This window comes from Tenrec ecaudatus, chromosome 3 (assembly GCF_050624435.1).
Source record: "Tenrec ecaudatus isolate mTenEca1 chromosome 3, mTenEca1.hap1, whole genome shotgun sequence".
In the NCBI taxonomy this organism is placed as follows: domain Eukaryota; kingdom Metazoa; phylum Chordata; class Mammalia; order Afrosoricida; family Tenrecidae; genus Tenrec; species Tenrec ecaudatus.
In genome coordinates, this window is record NC_134532.1 from 134,638,409 (window position 1) to 134,660,365 (window position 21,957).

General features: G+C 43.4%; 1 protein-coding gene across 2 annotated transcripts in view; it reads right to left on the minus strand.

Moving 5' to 3' along the window:
- Nucleotides 1-654: 654 nt before the first annotated feature.
- PKD2 (polycystin 2, transient receptor potential cation channel) overlaps nt 655-21,957 on the minus strand; it is a 66,779-nt gene continuing 45,476 nt past the window's right edge. Inside the window, exons 7-16 of one of the 2 annotated variants that reach the window (XM_075544032.1) lie at nt 19,940-20,107; nt 18,323-18,504; nt 16,518-16,638; nt 11,578-11,676; nt 8,718-8,839; nt 8,353-8,470; nt 7,014-7,177; nt 3,620-3,767; nt 2,626-2,869; nt 655-1,319 (exon numbers count right to left, since the gene is read on the minus strand). In XM_075544032.1, coding sequence (XP_075400147.1) covers nt 2,633-2,869; nt 3,620-3,767; nt 7,014-7,177; nt 8,353-8,470; nt 8,718-8,839; nt 11,578-11,676; nt 16,518-16,638; nt 18,323-18,504; nt 19,940-20,107 — 1,359 coding nt within the window. In that variant the 3' untranslated portion in view covers nt 655-1,319; nt 2,626-2,632. Of the gene's footprint in view, nt 2,870-3,619; nt 3,768-7,013; nt 7,178-8,352; nt 8,471-8,717; nt 8,840-11,577; nt 11,677-16,517; nt 16,639-18,322; nt 18,505-19,939; nt 20,108-21,957 lie in introns of both variants that reach the window. The other variant, XM_075544031.1, reaches the window with a different exon arrangement.

Genomic DNA, 21,957 nt, shown 5'->3' on the forward strand with positions numbered 1-21,957 from the left:
CCCTATTGTAACTCGGAACGTGCGACCGCATTCCCAGAGGCGCCTCTACCCAAAGTCCTAGCCGCTAGGGCGGTAAAGGAGTCCTAGGTGTATCATCTGCACCATTTTCCAGCGGTTCCCCACAGCAATCAAGATCCCACATCCCACAATGTTTGATAAAAATGAGCAACAAATCAACCAAAGCCCGTGTCCCCATTTCCAAGGCAGTAAATCCACATGGAAGTAGCCTACCACATGGCTGTTCTATGGAGTAGCCGGCAAATCGGAACCTCCGATCTTACAGTTAGCCGCTGAAGGACTTGGTGCCACCAGGGCTCCGCACAAAGCTTGCTCACCCCGTGTGTCCTGACGGCCCTCCCTTGCCGGTCTTAGTTCACTGCGCGCATCCTGCTGCCTACACCTCCCAGGTAAGCCACCTGCATCAGAGCCTTTGTCTCAGGGCTGCTTCTGACATCCTGCCTATCAGCCCCGTGCTCTAAAGCTGACTGGTTACCTGCAGGGCATCTTTGGTGCAGAAATAGTCCTGCATCAACTCTGGGTCACACACATACACCGAGGAGATGCCCTCAAAATGTCAGCCTTTATCATTCATTTCACGAGGTTAGGCAATTTACCAAACTGTTTCCGCTTAGGAAATAGACAAACTCTTACACCTGCTATTACATCAAGTCTTTATTAAGAAGTAAAGTGCTCAGTATTATACATGAATGGAATCCTCGGTTGTCGAGAAGGACTTGCATATGTAACATCTTCTTAATTTCAATGCTAACACGGAGGAGAGGAAAACAAGGACTTCTTCGTGACTAAAGAAGAAGAAGTACCTTGTGGGTAAAAAGTGGGTGAAAAATTCTGTTTGTACGTTGATAATATAATAATAAGTATAAAAGGCATTCTAGTAACCATAATTGATATATGGCACATGGTCGACATACATGGATACCACATAATGGCTGCACTTCAAATTGAAGTTTGTTCACATGTAACATGACACACACACATAAATACATGTACACTCAATATCCCTGGAATGCACACTTCGGTGCCCATGAATAAAGAACTTTGTGTAGCACATTCAAAAGAACGTGAGTGAAGGCGAAGCAGCCACAGGGAGTAACTGTGAGCTAAACCGAAATCAAAGCAACCCCACGTGTTTCACTGCTTGCCGAAATTGTACCGACATGCTCCCACTCTACGGACAACTTGAGAATTTTGAACACAGCAGTAAAAATGAAGGCCTCTCTTCTGTTGGTTCTTCAAGTGAGTGTATTAGTCCCCAATGCTGCACGGTCTCGCCTTTGTCCCATCAGCTCTTGCGAAACCTTACGTTTGAAAAATAGGATTTTTGATTTTCATTGGTTAATACCTATTTTTAATTTCCATCAGTTTGGCAAGACACCTCCCCACGAATAACAAATTGCTACAAACTAGAACTGAGGATAAATTCTGAACTTTCAGTACCCAAACCTTTCCATTACCTTGAGCCTCCGTTAGAGCAAAAGTCCTACTTTTGGAAATAGACAATCAAGACTATCTGAGTTCTGTGTGCATTACTATGACTTTGGTTTTGTAAATATTGATGTGAGTTTTAACACTCCATCTAAAATTTCTTGAATATGAACATAAGTTAACACTTTGGATGGACACTAAAACGTTTAGCAAGTTGGTCTTGCCAGGTTAGCTATGACTTTGAAACGCCACACTAAGTTGAGCCACATGGGAAAAAGAACATATGGATCAGCTTTGAAACCAAACTAAAGTTCATTAAAAAAAATTCCAAAAAATTTAAATTCCAACAAAACACTAAATTTTCTGAATTACTCAAAAAAGCCAAACGTCATGAGAAACGTAGGGGTACGTCTGATTTTCTTCTGTTAGAGAGGACCTGTTAAACCCCTCATTGCTCTGTGATGATCTCTTTCAGCTTGTTCCACATGAGAGCCAAAATAGGGTAAAAATTAAGAGTTAATGGTCAGTCCCCAGATATTAGATCAAAATAACACAAAGCGTACTGCTCAGCATTGAATTTGAACTCATCCATTCCAATGCCAGCATACGATTACATACCCATTGCTCGGTTTGGAGTTCTTTTCTAGCTCATCTTTTAGAAAAGTTGACCCAGCAAGGTAGTTGAAAGAAAGAAAAGGCTCCTTTCTTATAAGGAGGATATGTATTGAGCCCATGAGCTCAGCCTGAGTGGAAAAAGAATTTTCCCTTCACACGCTGGGCAGAAAAAAAGAAATGACAATATTGATTTTTGTGATTGGAAATGAAACTCAGAAGCCCTTTGCCAGTTCTCTCCTCGCTTTCAAAGGGTGCTTCATTGTCAGCTGAGAAGACCCAGTCATGGTAGCAATTGGACACACCACTCCATATATATGACAAAGACCCCCCCACCCCCACCCCTTTGTACTCAATATTTACACCTAGATTTCTTATATGAGAAAAAGAAAAAAAATCTTCTTTGATCCATGGGCAATGTTTATGTAAAATAAATTAAAGTGCAGAAGAATAAACAGTGGGTCACAAAGACCAGCATCCTACGGTGGTCCAGGCATATAAATAGTGTACTTGGTAAGGCAATTCAGAACTGCCACCTTGTTACCTAATAGGAGCACCCATACTAACCTAGTCTCTACAGGTGGACATTGGAACTCCCACTTCCACCTCCACCTTCCACGCCTTCTGTGGACTGGGAGGAAGGGGGGCGGGAGCTCCTGGGGTGAGGCTGGCCATTTAGTCCGACTGGCGTGCCCAAGCCATGGCTTATTTGGGAAGCTGCATCATCTGATTCCCAGCGTTCCAACTCTTCCCGCACTAGCCGCTCCATCTGTTCCCTGTGGATTTCACTGTCACGGCCCAGCCTTTCATCCTAACAAAGGAGAGAAAATCCAAAGTGTAAGGAATGACGCGGAGCACAGCCTTGCGTTCAAACATGCGGCGGGCAACTTGTGGCCTAAGGATGTGTAAGAAGGCAAGGCTGGAGATTGACAGCCTTATTAGAGCTGTCGATATAATAATATAAACTATACAGCAAGGAAAGGAACTGTGAGCGTATAGTGGCTACACATTGGGTTGCTCTCTGCAGGGTCAGAAGTTCAAAGCCACCAGCTGCTCCAAGGGAAATAAGCTGGGCTTTCTACTTCTCTAAAGAGTTACAGTTTCAGAAACTCACTGTCTTATAGCGTCACTGTGAGTCGGACTTGGCACAATAGCAGTGAGTTTGGTCGGGTTGTATAACATGCAATAGCAATGCCTAATTCGACCTTCCAGCGGAGGCAGGGCCATCATGGTGCATGAGGAGACTTAGGAGAGAAACACTTCTATGGAGATCCTTTGAGCTGCAAGGATCTCTAATTCTGGAGAAAGACACATCTCTTTGATGAGAGGTTCTAAAATATGAGGTCACTGATATTTTATAGAATCAGAAATGGCTGTTCTTTCAACCAACACTAAAATAAAAGCAGGGAATAAAAACAACAAGCGCTGAGCTATTTTCTGTAAAGATCTGTAACACTTTTACTCTTCTTCAATAAAAATGGAAAACCGTTTCATTAACCACAAATTGTTCGTAATAAATGCCTTGCTCACTGGTGAGCAGTTGCCAGCCAGGACCACTTACCTCAGCCACCCCATCCAGTAGCCTCCCCAACACCTCCCGCCTCTTAAGCTTGGCTCGCTCCATGATCTCCAACTTCACGAGCACAGCGTCGATCTTGGACACGATGCTGCCGATGGAGTGCTCCATCCGGTCCACTCGTCTCACCAAGCTGCAGAGAACCACAGTTGACAGGGCCCAAGCCGCAACGACATCATCTTTTCACACCTGCTAGCTTTTGGAAATGTTACTGCCACCCTCTAAAATACCGTGCTAATCTTACGCATCTTGACAAGCAGTTCTAAACCTGAAGATATCCTATCAAACACAGCTGCTGGCAATGTGAAGCGGTGAGACTTTTCTGCAAGCCTTAAATATGAACCCTGGCGGTGCTCTGGGTTAAGGAGTTGGGCTGTTGGCCACAAAATAGGGAGTTCCACTTCCTGGGCCACCCATAGAAGTAGGAAGAGGATGAGACTGTCTCCTGCCATCGAGGTTGACAGTCTTGGGAACCCAGCAGAGGGTCTTGATGAGGTGGAATCAATTTGGTGGTAGTGGTGCCTCTTTACTCCAACATACCATTTCAAAACATTCAAAAGGAAAGAATTCCGCCTATGTGTAATTTGGGGCTGTGAGGATGAATACTGAGAGTGCTGTTTATCAGTGAGGGATCCCTAAAAGGGGCTACGCTAAGCGATCAACAGGAGACAATTTAAGTAAATTAGTGCTTGTTTATCTATACAGCGAGGAGACACAACATTTAATGAAACAGAATAATGGTGGCAATATATGAAGTAAATAATACTATTAGAAAAGAATAGTTATGATCCCATTATTATTTTTGTAATGATCCCATTATTTTGAATAAATAAAATGCTATATCAAATAAAGACTTCAAAAGCACATAAACTGGAGACAATTTCTGAAATGGAGGCATAAGGGATTTGTGAAATCTTTTCCCGTGAACCAATCATAACTGGGAAATATTATCAAATAAAATATTTTATAAACAATTCCCTCCTTTTATTTGGAGAAATAAAATCTCTGGAAAAACTTTTGGGGCCTACAGCCAAGGAAGAGGTATCACTTTGGATACAGGCTGTATGTTCCCACTCTTAGGAAAGATCTAGAAGAGGCAAGCGCATAGAGACCAGCTTACTCATGGTGATCAGGGCTGAGGGCCGGAAGGGGGGGGGGGAGTGGAGGAAAAGACGACAGAATGCCCAGGAGACACAGCCCTGCTAAGAGTGGTAACTTGGGAATGATGATGGCTGAACATCGTGATGAACGCAATCAATATCACTGAGCTGAACACTGGACAACTGCAGAAACGCCAAGTGTTTTGCTACTTATATAATTGCTACAACAAATAGGCATTTATTTAGAAAACTGACATTTCTGGAATAGCATTTGAGCCGCAATTTGCTGTTCTAGCTCCAGCTCTGTATGACAAGCCCTACCTTCTGGACAGGTGCGGGGAGGAATGCTCGTGCCCCACTCCCAGTGAGAACGATGCTATCAGTATCCCCAGGGAGGGAAGTGGGCAGTCTGCACTTTTTATCTTCTTCCTCCGGGTTCCAGGTTGCACAGGCTCTAACTCGGGCAAGAGTGGCTGAGAAGTAATGGGCACTCTCCCTCTACTTAGCCCCCATTTATAAAATGAAGTTTCCACACCATGGGGGGCAAGTTGAGAAGGCCATAGGTTGCCACTCAGACATGTGCTTTGCTCATGGATAAAGGGGGACCTAGCTACTGTCCCTGGTCTCCTTACCCATGTTCCCCCAGCAGTGCCAGAGGTCTTGTTGAGGAGAGGCAGGCCAAAGAAACCAAGCTCCAAATGAATGAATCCATTTGGAACCAAGTGTGAGCAGGTTCAAGCTCTTTGAAATAATAAAGACTGTAGGGGTAACTGGTTAAGAGGTGGGTACTTGCTAAGATCAATAGTTAAAACAATAGCTCAGAGAGATGGCTTACCAGAGAGAACCAGGAACAGAGACAGCCAAGAAGAGGTTCTTGGGTCAGAACCAACCTCAAAGTCTGACCTCAAAAATGAGTCCTACAAAGGCACCAACTATATGCTAAGGGAGACATCACTTAGATATGAGGATACAAAGAGATTGAAAATAAAAGGATGGAGAGAGAGAGATCGTGTAAATAGCAAGCAAAGAAAAAGCTGCCACCACTGTAGTCATAACAGATAAGAAAAGACCTTAAAATAAGAACTAGCAATTAAAGGGTTGTTTTTATTAAAAATAATGGGTTAATCACTTAGAAAGATGTAACAATTATAAACAGTGTCTGCCTAGTAGCAGAGTTCTAAAATACACGATGCAAAACCTGAGAGAAGTGAAGGGCGATCTAGACAACTGACCGATTATAATAACTGGCAGCTAACCACTTTTGAAACTCCAGTTTTCAAACTAGAGATCAGCAGGCAGGAAATCGACATGGAAACGGAGGACTTGAACAACAAAATAAACCGAAAAGGCTTAGGCAATATCTACACAACAGTTCACTCAGTAATAACGGAGTATGCTCAGAGAACACTGTCCAGTAGAGACTGTTTGCTACCCCATAAATATGCTGCTGCAGATACGTGTTTATAATTGTTACATCTTTCCAGGTGATTAGTCCACTTATAGTCATAAAATATCCCTTTTATCTCTAATAACAGTTTTATTTTAAAGTTTTTTTAATCTCTTATGACTACAGTGATGGCAGCTTTTTCTCTTATTGCTACTCGCACAATATATCTCTTTCCACCCTTTTATTTCCAATCTCTTTGTATCCTTATAAACAGATAAACGGAAGCAATACTAAAATGTTAATAATAGATATTCTTGGTGGGGCTATGGGAGACTTTTTCCCCCTCTGTGTTTTGTATTGTGGCAAACCATGATATTTTCTGATTTTAACCATTTTTCAAATTCAATGGAATTTATCACAGTCACAGAGTTTTGCAGACATCAAACTTTTCATCGCAGAGAGCACCTCTGTGTGGATACAACAGTAACTCTTCAGTCGTTTCCCCAGATACTGGCGGTCTCTCCTCTACTTCCTCTGTGAATCTGCCTATTCTAGATAGTTCATGTGAGTGGTGTGAGGGAAGAGTCGAATTTCTCTCTATTGCCAATGGAAAGCACCATTTGTTGAAAAGATATTCCTCTTCCATTAAAAGGTCTTGATAACCTTGCTGAAAATCAACGAGCCAGAGATGTGTGAGTAAGATGGAAGATTTTAATATTTTATTTGTTGGTTAATTTTCCTATGATGAACATACTAGTTGTGCAAACCGTGGGGGCAAGTTGTGAATTCGAATCAGAGGTTAGTAATGGGAAGGGGTGAACTGGGAGAACTAGAGCAAATTCCTTGGTCTTATTTGAACCCCCGTCACCCCACGTTCTCTCGTGACACTTACACTTGAAACTCCTCGTATGAAACCCCACTGGAGATGCTTCCTCTCCTTCTGGAACTGTGCCCACTGTCCTCGTCATCCTCCTCCTCAGAGTCATCCAGACTTCGTGGGAAGCTCCGGCTGCTCATAGGGCGCTGCAGGGAGTTGTGATCCAAGTCCAGGTCCTCCTGAAGAACACCAAGAAGCCAGGGACATAGGAAACGGTGCTTGCCATCTATTAGGCTTTCATTGTGATTGCCACCCGAGTCTGAGCCCCACCCCTTTAAAATGAATAATAGGCTGACATTTGTGAAGCACATTTGGACAAGCAAGAAGTTACTAATTGTATAAGAAAATATTAACACATAGAGAGAAAAGTCAACAGAAAGACATGATTATGCACTTATAGAATATTTTTAATAGATCTGACCCAGGAAGCATGTTATCTCCGAATGAGACGTTTGACTTAATATTTTACTCATTGTCTTCTGGTCCACATTTCACTCTGATTGGTAAACACTCCATCAGCGGCCAGGACTGTTCTGTGCAGCAGCGTACAGAGAAACCAGTGTTCTGGAGCTGATCTACTCCGGGGACAGTGGTCTCCCCATTTTCCTTCCCAGTAAGGAACATTCTCTGCACCTCAGTTTACCATGCAACTTGCTTTCATCACTGACTTTAAAGTTAATGCTAAAGCTTTTCATTATTTTTATGATTACGCAATAGAGTATTCAACTCTAAATGTTAATTCCTTAAAGAATGGCTGCTGATTAGAATTACTACAACTTTATATCTTCTGAGAAATCTTTTTTTAATAACCAGTACATTATGAACTATATAACTAATTAAGTTTTTCTTTTCAAGTTGACTAGGAAGCTTAAGGCCTAATTTGCATCCTAATCTTAATAAGCATATGTCTTAGATTCATCTGTAGCCTCGTTTTATATTTTCTCATTTTGCATCATTCCTTTCCTATAGGCTAATTTACAGTCCTTTTACATATGGTATATTACATAATGTAATATGGAAATCAACATAATGTAAAAGGTTGGGAATAAACAAGGTACTGATCCATACACCATTAAAAATTACTAAACAACCTAGTTGGTTTATTTTACTGTCAAACTCTAGCACTATTATGCTTTTATAGCCTTTATGATAATACCTTTATATGATCTATATGCTTCTCTGCTCCGTTATACTCTGATGGGCTCTTACGAAGGGGTAGGGACTCGGGAGTGTGAGTGCTAAAGGGAGGGAAAGGAAGTGGGGGCGGGCTGACTCTCAATAGCCCACCCCTTGGTCTGGTATTGGATACATTGGAGGTACTGAACTGAATCATGCTGTCCTAATGTGGACCTACCCTCTTTTTTTCCAAGTCGTCTCTCATCTGCTGATGTTCATGTTCGGTCAGTTCTTGGTCTCCATCTTGGTCATACTTTGTGAATATTGCCTCAATCTCTGCATCAGTGTGGCCCTTCCTGCAATTATTGAGAGGATAACAGATGAACACATTCTTGTCCCGGGTCCAACTCAAACACAGACCTCAAAGCACAGGGGGAACAGAGACAAAGGCCAGGCTTCCTCTTCGAACAGGCGCCAGAAAGACACCCACCTCTGGGAAAAAGTCCTTTCTATGACTACGTGCATCAATGATACCCTTGCCACCAGAACTTATCTTCAGAAACCTCAGGAAATGGCCAAGGCCTCAGGAAATGGGATTCTCACCCTTTGAGATCTTGCCGAAGTTCGTCGAAGTTTAACTTGCCTCCCGCTTGCCGCAGACTTTCTGATATGTCATCTACGGTATTTTTCTTCAATTTCAGTTTGACCAAGGCTTTGTGGCAGCCCTACCGAGAGAAAAGACTTGGTGTGTTATGTGCTCATTCTGCATTTGCTTCATCAACCTACAGGGTAACGGCTGTCAACCCAGCGACCAGAAGAGCGCTTGGTCACTGGACAAGGACATGTTGGACGGCTACATGGATGACCACACGCAGTTGGAGATTTCCATGAAACTCTTGTGGTGTTTCAAGAAATGAAGAATGAAATGCCTATTGCTCAGTATAGGTGCCAGAAGAATTGTCATGCAGCAAAACCCGAGTTATAGATGAAATAGGATCTCACAAGTGATAACGTCCTAACACGCTAAGTGGGAGGGCGAGGGCGGGATCTCAGGGAAATCAAGTTAAGGATATCTGTGAGCTTCAACCAGGTTTTACTTTGTCTGGTGTTGTGAGAATGCTTAAAATGACCCCCACGCTGAAACTTTACAAACTGATCTTACCCAGCCATGGAAAAATGATGTTTTGTGACTGTGAACAATTTCTGACCAAAAAGTAAAATGTCATGCTTTATCATTTGATTTCCCTTTTAACTCATTTTAAAGTTGTTCCGGTTTTCAATATTTCTGCTTTCTTTTTGAGTGAGTTTTTCTCTGTTTTGTTTTGCCCTTGTTGCTGGGGTGGGTTTGCTTGGGCTTTGTATCATTTTCGGTATCAGAAAAGCACGATAGGGCAATCCAGAGGGGCAGTGGCTGGATTCATAATTACCGGGGGACAGCAGGGGAGCTTGGGTGGACAAGGGCTCTAGCGACAGCCACGAGAAGACATTGACGGTGGGGTTGGCCACACAACTCTTCTGCATGCGCTCGAACGACTAAATGTTATGGTCTGTGAGCTACATGCCAATAAAACGATTGAAAACTCAGACATCAACAACTCCTTTCCTGTCAATTATAACGTTGTAAAGACATGAAAATGGCAAAGCTGATACTTATTTAGGACATGGAAATGAATATTAGAAACACTGAGCACTCGTGTTGTACTTCTTCGGTAAAACACTCATCACATGTAGTTTGGAAAACCCTTACCTTCTTGTCATCGTGTTAGCGACAGGGAGGGGGCATCTTTCCATGCTTTGGCTACCCGACACACTCCCGTCCGTTTGGATAAACATCCAACCTGTCATGTTTTGTTGTTTCCAATGAGGTGAAGCACCTTGGAAAGTTCCTTACATGGGAAGTGTTTCGCCTCACTTCTTTCCATCACAGCCACATTCCTCATTTAGGTTTCTAAGTGTACCTTCACCGAGGGCCGAGGCCCACACATCCAGACAGCAGGGTCTCAACACCCCCACAGGCCTCTACATCATCTATGTCGTATCTTGTTTCATTTACATGCAACGTAGACTGCGCTTCCAATGCTAACGCTTTAACGGGCCTGGCGGCACTGTGGATCTGAGCCCACCAGCCCTCTTTCTAGAGGAGGCAGGTAAGGACAGTCTGCTTCCTTAAAGATTTCAGTTCTACGACAGAATCACCTTGATAGGTTACCGCTTGTCCTCTCTTGCACTTGCACGTGTCTGTAAACCGTCAGGGTAGGTTTCCCTTTAGGAGGTAAAGAGGCAACACAACTGCACGCTTTGCTGCTTGTGCATCAACGGAATCACACATCTGCGATGACCAATCACCGCCAGACTTTGAAGGAAGTGATGTGATGGATCGCCGATCACAGCATGCATCTGCTGTGTCCAGGGTGAAGTGTGGACTGAAGGGCTAGCAGTTAAGTTTGCACGTGACGTCTCACGTTTGCATACTGTAATACGTGAAACTCAACACTGTGTGACTGGGGGCCTGGTGTTATACAAAATAAGTGTCCCCATATCACAACGGAGCAAAGGGAAGGCTGGCCGTACACACATGAAAAACTTCCTAACGTGTAACTGAATTCAGGGGCACACGAATCTTAAAGCGTCCCCCTAAGGGAATTTATCTTCACAAGCTACAGGATAGCCTTAGTCACAGACAGCACAGGCCTGCGACTTGAGCCAAAAGGAAAATCCACTGTACCTCTAAAGCCACTATATCCGAGCAAAATGAGGCTCTGGAACAAGCTGTGTACTTAAAAGTGCGCGTTGCTATGGGGGTTTCTACTTCAAGCCAAATAAAGAAGTCACTGTGAGAACAAAGCGGCCCCAGTTTCCTGTCCTGCCCTTCCACTGAACAACGTTCTCCTTCCTGAGCCCGTGTCAAAGCAGCAGTTCTCAGACCTGTAGGCTACGCCCTTTTCCTTGAACTATTTTAAACCAACGAGTCAGAATGAACTGGGTGGCAGTGAGCTTGGTCTGGTTTTCCTTTGGGAAGGGCAAGGACAAAGGGTAAAGGACTAAGCCTGGCCCCCTCAAACTCTTTCTTCTCTTGTTAATGGGATTTGAAGTAGAAGAAGTCAGAGGGTCTTCCTTGGATCCTCTCTTCCAGTGTCTGACCTCGAAGTGAGAACCGCCACGGAGAGGAGGAGTCAAGCAAATGCAGGAGCTGTGCACACAGCAGTCTCCCTTGACAAGAGGCAAGAGATGACTGGGCATTTGATTTCCAGGGCAGACACGTTTCCCAGAATGTAAGTCCTACGTAGCATGCATGGATCCCCATCAAGACGCCAAAGAAAGATAAGATTCAATTTTTTCCTGACAGAGAAATCTACTCTCTGTTTTGAACAATTTCAGTGGATGGATGCTGTTTTAGAAACCTGGCGTTGGCAAGGTGCAGAGTGTGTAGGAAATAAAACATGCGGAGCAAGGTCACTCCTACCTTTCTGATGAGATCTGAGAGTTCCATTTCAGCCTTCTGCTGGGCCAAATCGGACTTGACTTCAGAGTAAGTGTCATTGATGATGGCCAGAAACATGTTCTGTTTGCAAGTCAAAGGGAAACACCCATCAGAGAAAGGGCTCGCAGTCCATTTTGCAAACACCAAGCCAAAGAAATGTGGTTTTTTTTAACTCACTTTTCAAAAACTTGCTATCATACTTAAGAAAATGATTTTTTTCCATTAAATCACATCAATGTATATTACGACTTATTGTTAAGCATCTACTGAGATGCATTTTCCAGAGAGAGACAAGACTGGAATGCAGAGGACTATGAACGTACCTATACATGGTGGAACCCATTTATTCTTTTTGTTTATCCCTTTTTCTATAGTTTTTACAGTTACATAATTTCCTAGAGATATAGAACTCTAAAAAGTACTTCAGATTTCTTTCTTTTTTTTTTTTATCAGCTGTTGGGCACCCACCACGGCAGCTCCTGGGCTCGTCAGGGACACGGGTGGGGGCACCACAAAGTGTCAGCTGCCCTGTGCCCGGCATGGCATGGGTGGAGAGTACTTCAGATTTCAATAGGTAAAATGAACAAGTGGAATTCTGTGCCTAAATATTACTAAATAACAAATATTTTTTAAGATTTACAAAGCATGTCAACAAATTGAAGACCATTGTAAAGTTATTCAACATGCTTGAATGAATACACCAAAAAACAATACATAAGGAACAATCACGTCTTCTAGACAAAGAAGCAAGAGAAGTTTAGTGGGAAAGAGAGACTTAAGAATTAAATAAATATATGTTTCAGCCTGGGCACTGCCACCCCGATGTTGTCAACCTTTTCAAGCTTCAATTTAAATGCCATCTTTGTACTTACCTAGCAGGAAAATAATAAAATCATTCTAACAGTGAAAATTAATGTACCAATCTCTATAACATGCTTGAGACAGGGCCTGATGCATGGGAAGAACTATATAGTACATGATTACTCACTAATGATTAGGTTCTTTTCTTGACTTTTCCTTTTCTCCTCAGAAATGGTTACTGTTTCTAACATGGTTTGTATTTTGAAAGGCTTCCTGGAAAGACCACATATAAGTGATCAGATCCCTTTTTTAATATACCTTTCCTCTGCTTTTCCTTTTTAGCATGTAACTACATAGTTAGGTGTCTCAGTATTAGAAGAGCTCTGGTAACACAGTGGTTAATGTACATGGCTCCTAACCCAGAGGTCTGAACCTACCAGCTACTCCTTGGGACAAAGATTATGGTAGTTTGCTTCTGTAAAGATTTAAGCTTTGTAAACCCTGTGGGGTAATTCTAGTCTGTCCTACAGGGTCACTATGAGTCAGAATTGACTTGACAGTGATGGGTATCTGAGCACTTTTGTTCCCACCTCATGTCTAAGGAATCTTAAAACGGAGCAGGGTTAAACCCTCTTTTCCTTACCACTGTATCCCCAGTACCTAGCACATTACTTGGAATAAGAGCAGCTCACTAAAACGTTATTGGACAATTGGATGAAAGAACAAATCCAGGCTCTATTATTTTAATGGGCTTGACCCTAAATTTTTATGAAAGAAGAATGCTGTGTAAGATTCTGTAGCAGAAATGAGAATAAAATATACAATAAAGTCCCTGATCTAATCTTCAATTCCAAGAGCAGTTGGAATGACATCTCCCACCTTCTACCTCCCAACTCAGGCAATCAGTGTTCAGTTCTCCTTTCCAGATGGCAGTTAACTAACACCTCCATTGAAATGGATGGAAAAGTATGGATCCTCTGAGATTGAGAAAAACGAAGTGTCAGAGAAAGGCTCTTAGAAGTATGGAGATTGACTTTTACCCACCTCCTTCTCTCCAGGTTCACCTAATTGCCAGCTAGGGAGAGCAGGGCCAGGGGGGAACTATACTAGGGACTTTCCCCCTGGGTGGCAGGATGTTTGCTCAGCTGGACCATATCAGGACTTACAGGCTTCTTGTTTAAGCAAGGCTTCTGGTGGAACCCTTCACTCAGCCTCTCCTTTCCTTATAAGAAAGTCATATCTCAGCAGGCAACTCAAACACACTGCCATTGAGTTGATTCTGACTCACAGTGACGCTCCAGGGAAGAGTAGACCATACCTGTGGGTTTCTGAGACTGTCAATCTTTGTGGGAGTACACAACCTCACCCTTCTCCCAAGGGGCGCCTGGAGGGTTCCTACGGATGACATTGGTTAGCAGCTCGGTGCATAGCCTGCCATGCCATTGTCCTTCCAGGGCCCTCTCTGCCAAGAGTTTAGTTTATTTAGTGAAGAATGCCTGCCTTGAGCACTGTGCTCTTTAAAAAAAACTGTCTACTGACAAGAGCAGTTTGAAAGGAGAGATAATGCATTTAGAGCGATGTGAGCCGATGTAACAGGGATGGAATAATTTGCCAAAGGAGTGAAAATGGTTACATTGAAGACTGCCAGAAATAGTACCCATAGAAATGCTGAGTTGATGTATGTTTTGGTGTGTCTATTTCAACAAGTATATATTTTAAAAAAGAAGAAAGGTTTATATCAATATTAGCCTTTGTTTTTTAAAGGTAGAAGAAGGATAATTCCTTTTCGTGTGTGTTCGTATAAAAATTACTTCTATTTCAAACAAACACCGAGTTTTATGTGTGTGTTTGTGTGTTCTGGTGATCAGCCTGATCCAATCACTGAACCATCTAGAAAGTGTTAGCTACTAAATGCCAACACTGAAAAGGGTCTATTTGAGAGTTTTTTTAAATTGTCGCATGATGCTCCTTATTTGGTAGGCTGACAAACTACAAAATGTGGGTGGTCGGACAGAAACCAAAGGGCCATTTAAAGAGCTCCTCCCGTCTCTGGTTTCCCTCTCTCACTCCGCTGGGATGCCATGGCTCCAGAATCTAAAGTACTTCTAAGTTCACACCTGCTTACTTTCCCCCCTCTATTTCCCACCCCTCTTTTTTCGTTATATGGCAGGAAGCAGAAACTTAGGAGGCGTAAGCTGAAAGCTAGCCAATACAGGCACACCAGATAATTAGAGCATACCCCCCGATTCTTTTGGTCCTGGTAGTTATAGATTTAATGTGCCACACACCATGCACTTACACTGAATTACTAAAGGACCCCTGGCGGCATAGTGATTACAAACTGGGCTGCTAACCATAAGATCAGCAGTTCAAAACCTCCAGAGGCTCCTTGGGAGAAAGATGATGCTTTCCACTTCAGTACAGCGTTAGTCTCAGAAACTCACAGGGGCAGTTCTATAGATTAGCATTAACTTCATGGCTGTGAGTTTGTTTGTTATTTTGGTTCACACTTAATTACTAAAATGCAATTATTCAATCATACATAAAAGACCTTTATAAAACTGACTGAAAATGAAAGCAATTTTATTTTCTTAAGATGGTACTTTGTGTAAGGGAAGTCTTAAATGTTCCTGTTTGGATTTCTAAAAATGCCAATTGCCTAAGTTAAGCGAATTTTATATTTTCTCAGGGTAAAAAATGAATGCATGATTATGAAAACAAAGAAGAAAATGCCTTTTAAAATCTTAATTACCTCTGAGGGGGGGGGGGAAGTTCATGTGTACCAACTTGACAGAAATAAAAGAAATACAAGTCAAAAATAATTTCTTCCCTTCTGTGGGGCAAAGAGGGGAGCCCAGGGGGGTCATGCTAGATGAGCCAGGAAGGATTTACAGCTGCAGAAATTCTATATAGGGCCGCTACGGGTCAGAATCATAGGCACTGGGCACTGGGTTTGAGGTTTGGGTTTTTGAAGTAAGGAAGCTCTGTTGGCATGGGATGGTGACAAGTGGTGCCACTTTCTTGAGCATCTACTGTGTGCTGAGCTCTCTTGGCTGCTTCCCGCAATTGTTGCCTGAACTTTTTTTTTAAACCCAGCTATTTTGAAATGAATTTTGAAAGCAATTTCCATTCAGTGTTCGATTCAGACTGAGGTTTAAATTTAATATTTAAATATCCTCTGTAAGCTGTGTGACATCATCTGTCTCTAGATGTGTGACACGTAAGTAATTTCAAATGGAGTATCTTCATTCTGACAAGCAAATCATTCAGTCACATAACAGTCTTGAGTTCTTGGATCCAGCTTGCTCTGTCCATTCCTGCCGTTTACAAAGAAGAAGACACCGAGAGGCCAGCCAAGTCATGCTCGACACGGACTCCGAACGTGCAGACATTTGTGCATGCAAAGCATGTAAGCGACACACAACGGGATCCTAGAATGATGTTGAAACGGACACCCTCACGACACGGATGGATTTGAAGGTCATTATGCTGAGTGGTTAGTCAATCACAAAAGGGTAAATATTGTAAGAGACCACTGGTACAAGAGGAAAAAAAACAGGAAAAGATTTTCATAGGAAAAGAAACAGGCTTTGAAAGAAGGGGAAGCGATAGGCTAACGGGCCGACAGGTGCGAATGTGGGTGGAGAGGGACATAATCTCCTGGAAGAAGAAGAGAATCGAAAGCGAGGCAGGGGGCTTGGAGACCGAGTAAACGGCTGGGGGAGGGTCACTAAGTTCAGTTGCTGAGTACAAAAATGACCATCTGGTGTGTGACCCCACCTAATTCACAATCAGAAATTTCAAAGAAACCAACGTGTAAGTGTGTTCTACTTTTTCAACCCAGCAATATGTTGGTTAACTAAAGTGGCATTTTACCTAACGTTTTTGGCATACCGAGGGCTAAAGGAAAGACCAGGGAAAAGATCCGTGGTTAAGACTTAGAAACTGGCAAACATGAGGAGTCTAGTCCGTTTCCTAGAACCCACGTTTCCTTCTCCTGCCCGCATCTCCCGGTGAGATGACAGGGCAGGCAAAGGCGCAGGTGCGAGAGCAAAGAGAAGCAGCCGGCAACGCCTGAGCAAAAAGTTTCAATCGTTCATGGTAAATGAAAATGTACATACCAAGAGAATGAAGAACATAAAGAACACAAACGTAGTGAAATAAATTGGTCCCAAAACTCGATTAGCCTCCTCAATCTCTGCAAAATTGATGTCGCCCAAAATGATACGGAATTGAGTGAAGCTATAAAAACAAAACAGAACACCAAAATGGCAAAAGCAAAGACTGTCTCGCAGTGGAGATAACATTTCCTAAAGACGATTCCACACGTGGGGGTCGTTTTTGCAATGTAGCTAGCTGACACGCTGCAGTCCCCCTTTGGGAAGGCCCTGCTAGTCACCTGCATTGAAAGCTGCTGACGTAGAGAAGATTCTTTCGTGCTAAATCACATTTTATCATCATTCACATTGAAGATGGTCATTGTTTAGGTGCCATTACTTCATGGTCAATGTTATTTCCAGTTGGCAAAAAAGTAAACATGGTTAAATTATATAGCTATTGTCTGATAAGAACTGATAAGAATGGGGGGGGGGTGGCGAAATTCCATGACCTTTTCTTCATATTTTTCCTGGAATTTTTTAAGCCTGCTGTATATGACCTGGATAAAGCATTGGTGATCTATCCATCTACCATGGTCATCCTGGGTCTGAATTAAAAAGCCCACCTTCCCTTTTTTAAAAGGTGTTTGAAGGATAGCTAAATGGCATGTTAACAAAGAGATCCAAGCCACTCACGTGTACTCGGAATGGGGTGTGAGTACACGCTGCTGGTGCGGGGTCTTCCTCAGCCAAATTCAGTTCATTCCTCACTTGAATCAAACAGCAGCAGCAGTAAGGAGGAATCCTCTACTCTAATGTCCAAAGCCTGGCTAACTCCCTTGATTCCCACCTCCTTTCTCTTCTTTTTAAAAAATTTAATTTAATTGGGGGCTCTTACAGCTCTTATCACAATCCATACATCCATCCATTGTGTCAAACACATCTGTACATATGTTGCCATCATCTTTTTCAAAGCATTTTCTTTCTACTTGAGCCCCCGGCATCAGCTCCTCACTTCCCCCTTCCCCCTACTCCCTGTCCTCTCCTATATCCCTTTGATAATTTATATATTATTATTTTCATGTCTTACACCAACAGCTGTCTCCTTTCACCCACTTTTCTGCTGTCCGTCTCCCTGGAAGGGGTGGTGGGGCATACGTAGATCATTGTGATTGATTCCCCCTTACTCTGCCTTACTCTTACCCTCCTAGTATTGCTGCTCCCCTTGTTGGTCCCGCGGGGTTTCTCTCTTCTGGATGCCCTGTGTAGCGAGCTCCTATCTGTACCAGTACACATGTTCTGGTCTAGCCAGATTTGTAAGATAGAATTGGGGGTCAATCTGTTCTCATTATTTATTTACTTTTTTTTTTTGCCTTTTGTATCATATTTGGCCAAAGAAGTTTGGCAAAAGAAGATGGGTAATTCCTGAGTTTGCCCCTAGATTGTGAGAAGTATCACCCTCCCCCCCATACACACACCATTAGAACTTAAGATGAAGCTCCACATCTATCTACCATTATTCAACAGGAATAAAAATATAGCCCAGTGGCCTTTTAAAAGACAATACGTGCGTGTGGTGCAAAACAGACATTGGTCTGTGAACAGTGATGGCTTCTCAAGGTGGTTCTACTGCACTAACCTGCGGGCTGCTAGCTGAAGCATCGCATTCCAGAATAAATCGGCTTATAGGATGCATTGGCAGCCAACATTTCTGGGAAAGGTAAGTCACTTTATTTTAACTAAATATTTGTAAGCATTTGGTGTTCCTTCTCCTCCAGAAGGCACTGACGGCTCTGATAACTTCTCTTCGAACTTGTAGATATACTTACATACATGCTTGAAACGTACTGAAGTCGTCAACCTGAGTTCCAAAGACAAGATAGGCCAGCTGAGCGTAAGCCAGGAAAATGATGAAGAACATGATAGCCAAACCAAAGAGGTCTTTGGCACACCGAGACATGGTGGTGGAAAGCTGGTTCATGGTCCTGTTAAAGTTAATAAATTTGAAGAGCTATAAAAGAGAAGGGAGAAATTACTTCAATTACTTGTTTTAATTTTTTTTTTTTTTAATGTTCTCTCCCCTTAAGCCCAGGAGTTTCAACCTCTGGGTGAGTACCAAGGGTGGGCACTCTCTAGAGCGATGCTGCTCTCAAGAGAACTTTGTAGATGACGGCAATGTTTTCCACTTGCACTGCCCTGTGCTGTAGCCACTAGTCACGCGTGGATACTTAGCACTCAGAAAGTGACACGTGTGCTTGAAGAAAGGAGACTAAACACAAGGTCAGCAGTTCAAAACCATCTGCCATTCCTCAGAAGAAGCCCACAGGGCAGTGCTATTGTGACTTACGGGCTGTTCTGCGTCAGAATGGACTTGGTGGCAGTGAACTTGGTTTCTTTTGGAGTTTGTGATTGAGTCCTTACATTATTTTATTGTTTTTTATTTTTATAAACTTAAATTCAAATGGCCACAGGGAGCTGGTGGTTACTGCTTGAAAGGGCAGTCACAGAACAGGTGGGGAGCTGCCTCAGGCTTAGGGAAGTGTGATGCGTTGCTAGAGTTGAAGCCCTAACCTTGCACCTGTACGGAAATGCACCAAGTGTCCTAGGGATGAAAGGAAGTGGGTGATTGCGGATCTGCTCCGAAGAGGAGCCTGTTCCGATCTAATTCCAGGTAAAGATAACCGTTGGCCTTCACTTGAGGGCCAGTCCAGCAAGCCGTTCCACCTGCACCAGCATTTCTTCCTTTTCACCTGGAACTTCCTCCTCTTTTCGCTTTAGTGCCCGATTCTCCAGCTGTTCAGCTTCCGTCAGGTGACACTTGGACTTGTCAGAGTAGCCTGGGGCACCAGGCTCAACTGACCAAATGAAAACGTTTCATACTGAATTTGCTACATTGCACCTATAAGGACAGATCTTTTTTTTTTTTTCAATTTTATTTTTTGATTTATTTAAGGATAGATCTTTCAAGAATAGCCCCATCTGTCACACATAAAGTACATATAAAATATGGTACTCTGGTGGCAGAGTGGTGATGCACTGGGCTGCTAACCCCACAGTCCACAATTTGACACTACCAGCCACAACTTGGGAGAGGGACAGGGCTTTCTACTTCTGTGAAGAATGGCAGTCTCGGAAACCCACTGGGGGCAGCTCTTCCCTGTCCGATAGGGTCGCTGTGGGCTGATGGGGATGTGATGGCAGTGAGTTTGATACGCAACAACTAGGCCAGCTTTGGAGGGACACCTGAGTTGGGTCGCAGAGGCACATTCGAACTCGGACAGAAGACGGTGAGACATGCTCAGTGTGGAGGACGTCTAGAAGATGAGATGGTTTTGATTGAGTCTAGGATTGCAAAAATATCGTGAAAGCTAAAAACAAAAAATAAGAGAGAGAGAAGGAAGATATTAGGGGTGGAAAAAAGCTAAACTATGCAATCTAGACATTACCTTAATCCATACAAAAAATACTGTGACCGCAGCGACATTGTTGAACTGGATTTGCCAGTAAGCCAGGTATTCAAAGTTGGGGAATGCATTCTGATCCTCCAGAAACTGCATCAGCACCTCCACGCTCGACGTTCTGTGTATGCTGATTCCTATAGCTACCACTGACAGCTGAAACACAGAGATTCCGGTTCATTACAGTACACTAGAAATCTCTAACTTCGTTTAAGCAGCTAGTTAATTTTTTTTAAAACTAATGTATAAATGCTGAGGCTCACCATGATTCCAACCCAACAGCATTCGTGAAAGTCACCCACACAAGGGACCGTCCTGAGCGAGCCCTTCCTGAATTTGAACTTCCTCAATCAGGAATAGAGATCCAATGCCTTGCAAGTCTGGCTAGACCAGAGGATGTACACTGGTACAGATAGGGACTGGAAACACAGGGAATCCAGGACAGAAGATCCCTTCAGGACCAGTGGTGTGAGTGGTGATACTGGGAGCATAGAGGAAGGGTGGGTTAGAAAGGGGGAACCGATTACAAGGATCTACATGTGACCTCCTCCCTGGGGGACGGACAATAGAAAAGGGGGTGAAGGGAGACGCCTGACAGGGCAAGATATGACAAAATAATAATGTATAAATTATCAAGGGTTCATGAGGGCGGGGGAAGCAGGGAGGGAGGGGTACAAGTGAGGAGCTGATGCCAGGGGCTTAAGTGGAGAGCAAATGTTTTGAGAATGATGAGGACAATGACTGTACAAATGTGCTTTACACAATTGATGTATGGATGGATGGTGATAAGAGTTGTATGAGCCCCTAATGAAATGATTTTTAAAAAAAGGAAATTCAATGCCGGTGAGATGCTCTGGCTACATTACGCTTACACAGACAATCTTCCGGTTTTGTCTAGCACTTTCACCAAAATCGCTTGCTAGACTTGTTTTTCTCAGCCTCATCCTGTTCTTTTTAAAAATTCTGCTTTCTCTTCATCCTCCAATTTCCAGCCTTCCATTCCTTCCTCTGTTCCACAAACACAGAGTGGTTGGCTAAGGGCAGAGACTTTTCGGGGGCTAAAAGGAAAGCATAAACCTTGCTTCCCCACTCCAACCCCATGCCGGCAAAAAACATACCGGTTCTGCTCAAAGACCACATAAATACACAATGATAAACGGTACCACAACTTAAGAGTTAGATAAGGTGTGGGGGTGAAACAAGACATACCAAAATGGAGGGAAGGTTGAGCTCAGTCTTAAAAGAAGCTTATGAATGATGGGCAGAGAGCGCAAGAAAGCAGCCCAGCACAGAAAAGCTAAGGGCTCCCTCCTCCTCTTTCTTGTTTCTGTTTTAACCCATGCACATGCACCTTCTCCTATCTGCTTTGTTTCTGAACTTTAAAACAAAATCTGAAGAAACACTGGCCTCTGCTTGGCTTCTGTTACCGTGGGCTAAAATGTGTATGTGTTCAGCATCAGCATTACCATACAGAGCTTGCCCTCAGGAGGGGGTCTGTAACCTTTCCCGTGCATTCTTCCTCCTCACGGGTGATGGTCAAAACCCACTTGGTTAGACCGCCTCAGATGTTGTTGTTCGGGGCCTGGCGTGCAGATCACGGCACATTCTCTCAGAGCCACGGCCCACATGGCTGTTGATGGCACCTGAGCTGCTATTCAGAGCTATAAATGCCCGCCTCGTCACCTCCCTGATCCTCCCCCCGGAGGCTTAGGATTATCTGCTTTGAGCCCTCCAGTATACACTGGAAAGGTCTTTCCCCCATGAAGGTGCAGCTGAGAGGGGAGAAGCTGACCTTGTTGACTGCACAAATCCAGCAATAGCTCTCTGCTCAACTCTTCCTGCGTACAGTCTGTTACTCCTGACATTTCCCCAACCCGGATGACTTCACTCTGCACATGAAGAGGTTTAGAAGAAAACTGGCCACGTGGCCATTTGTCCTTTCCTCTTCCCTCTGCCGTTAAGCTGAGTCACTCAGATTGACTCGTGTCATCGCATAGCACGGACAT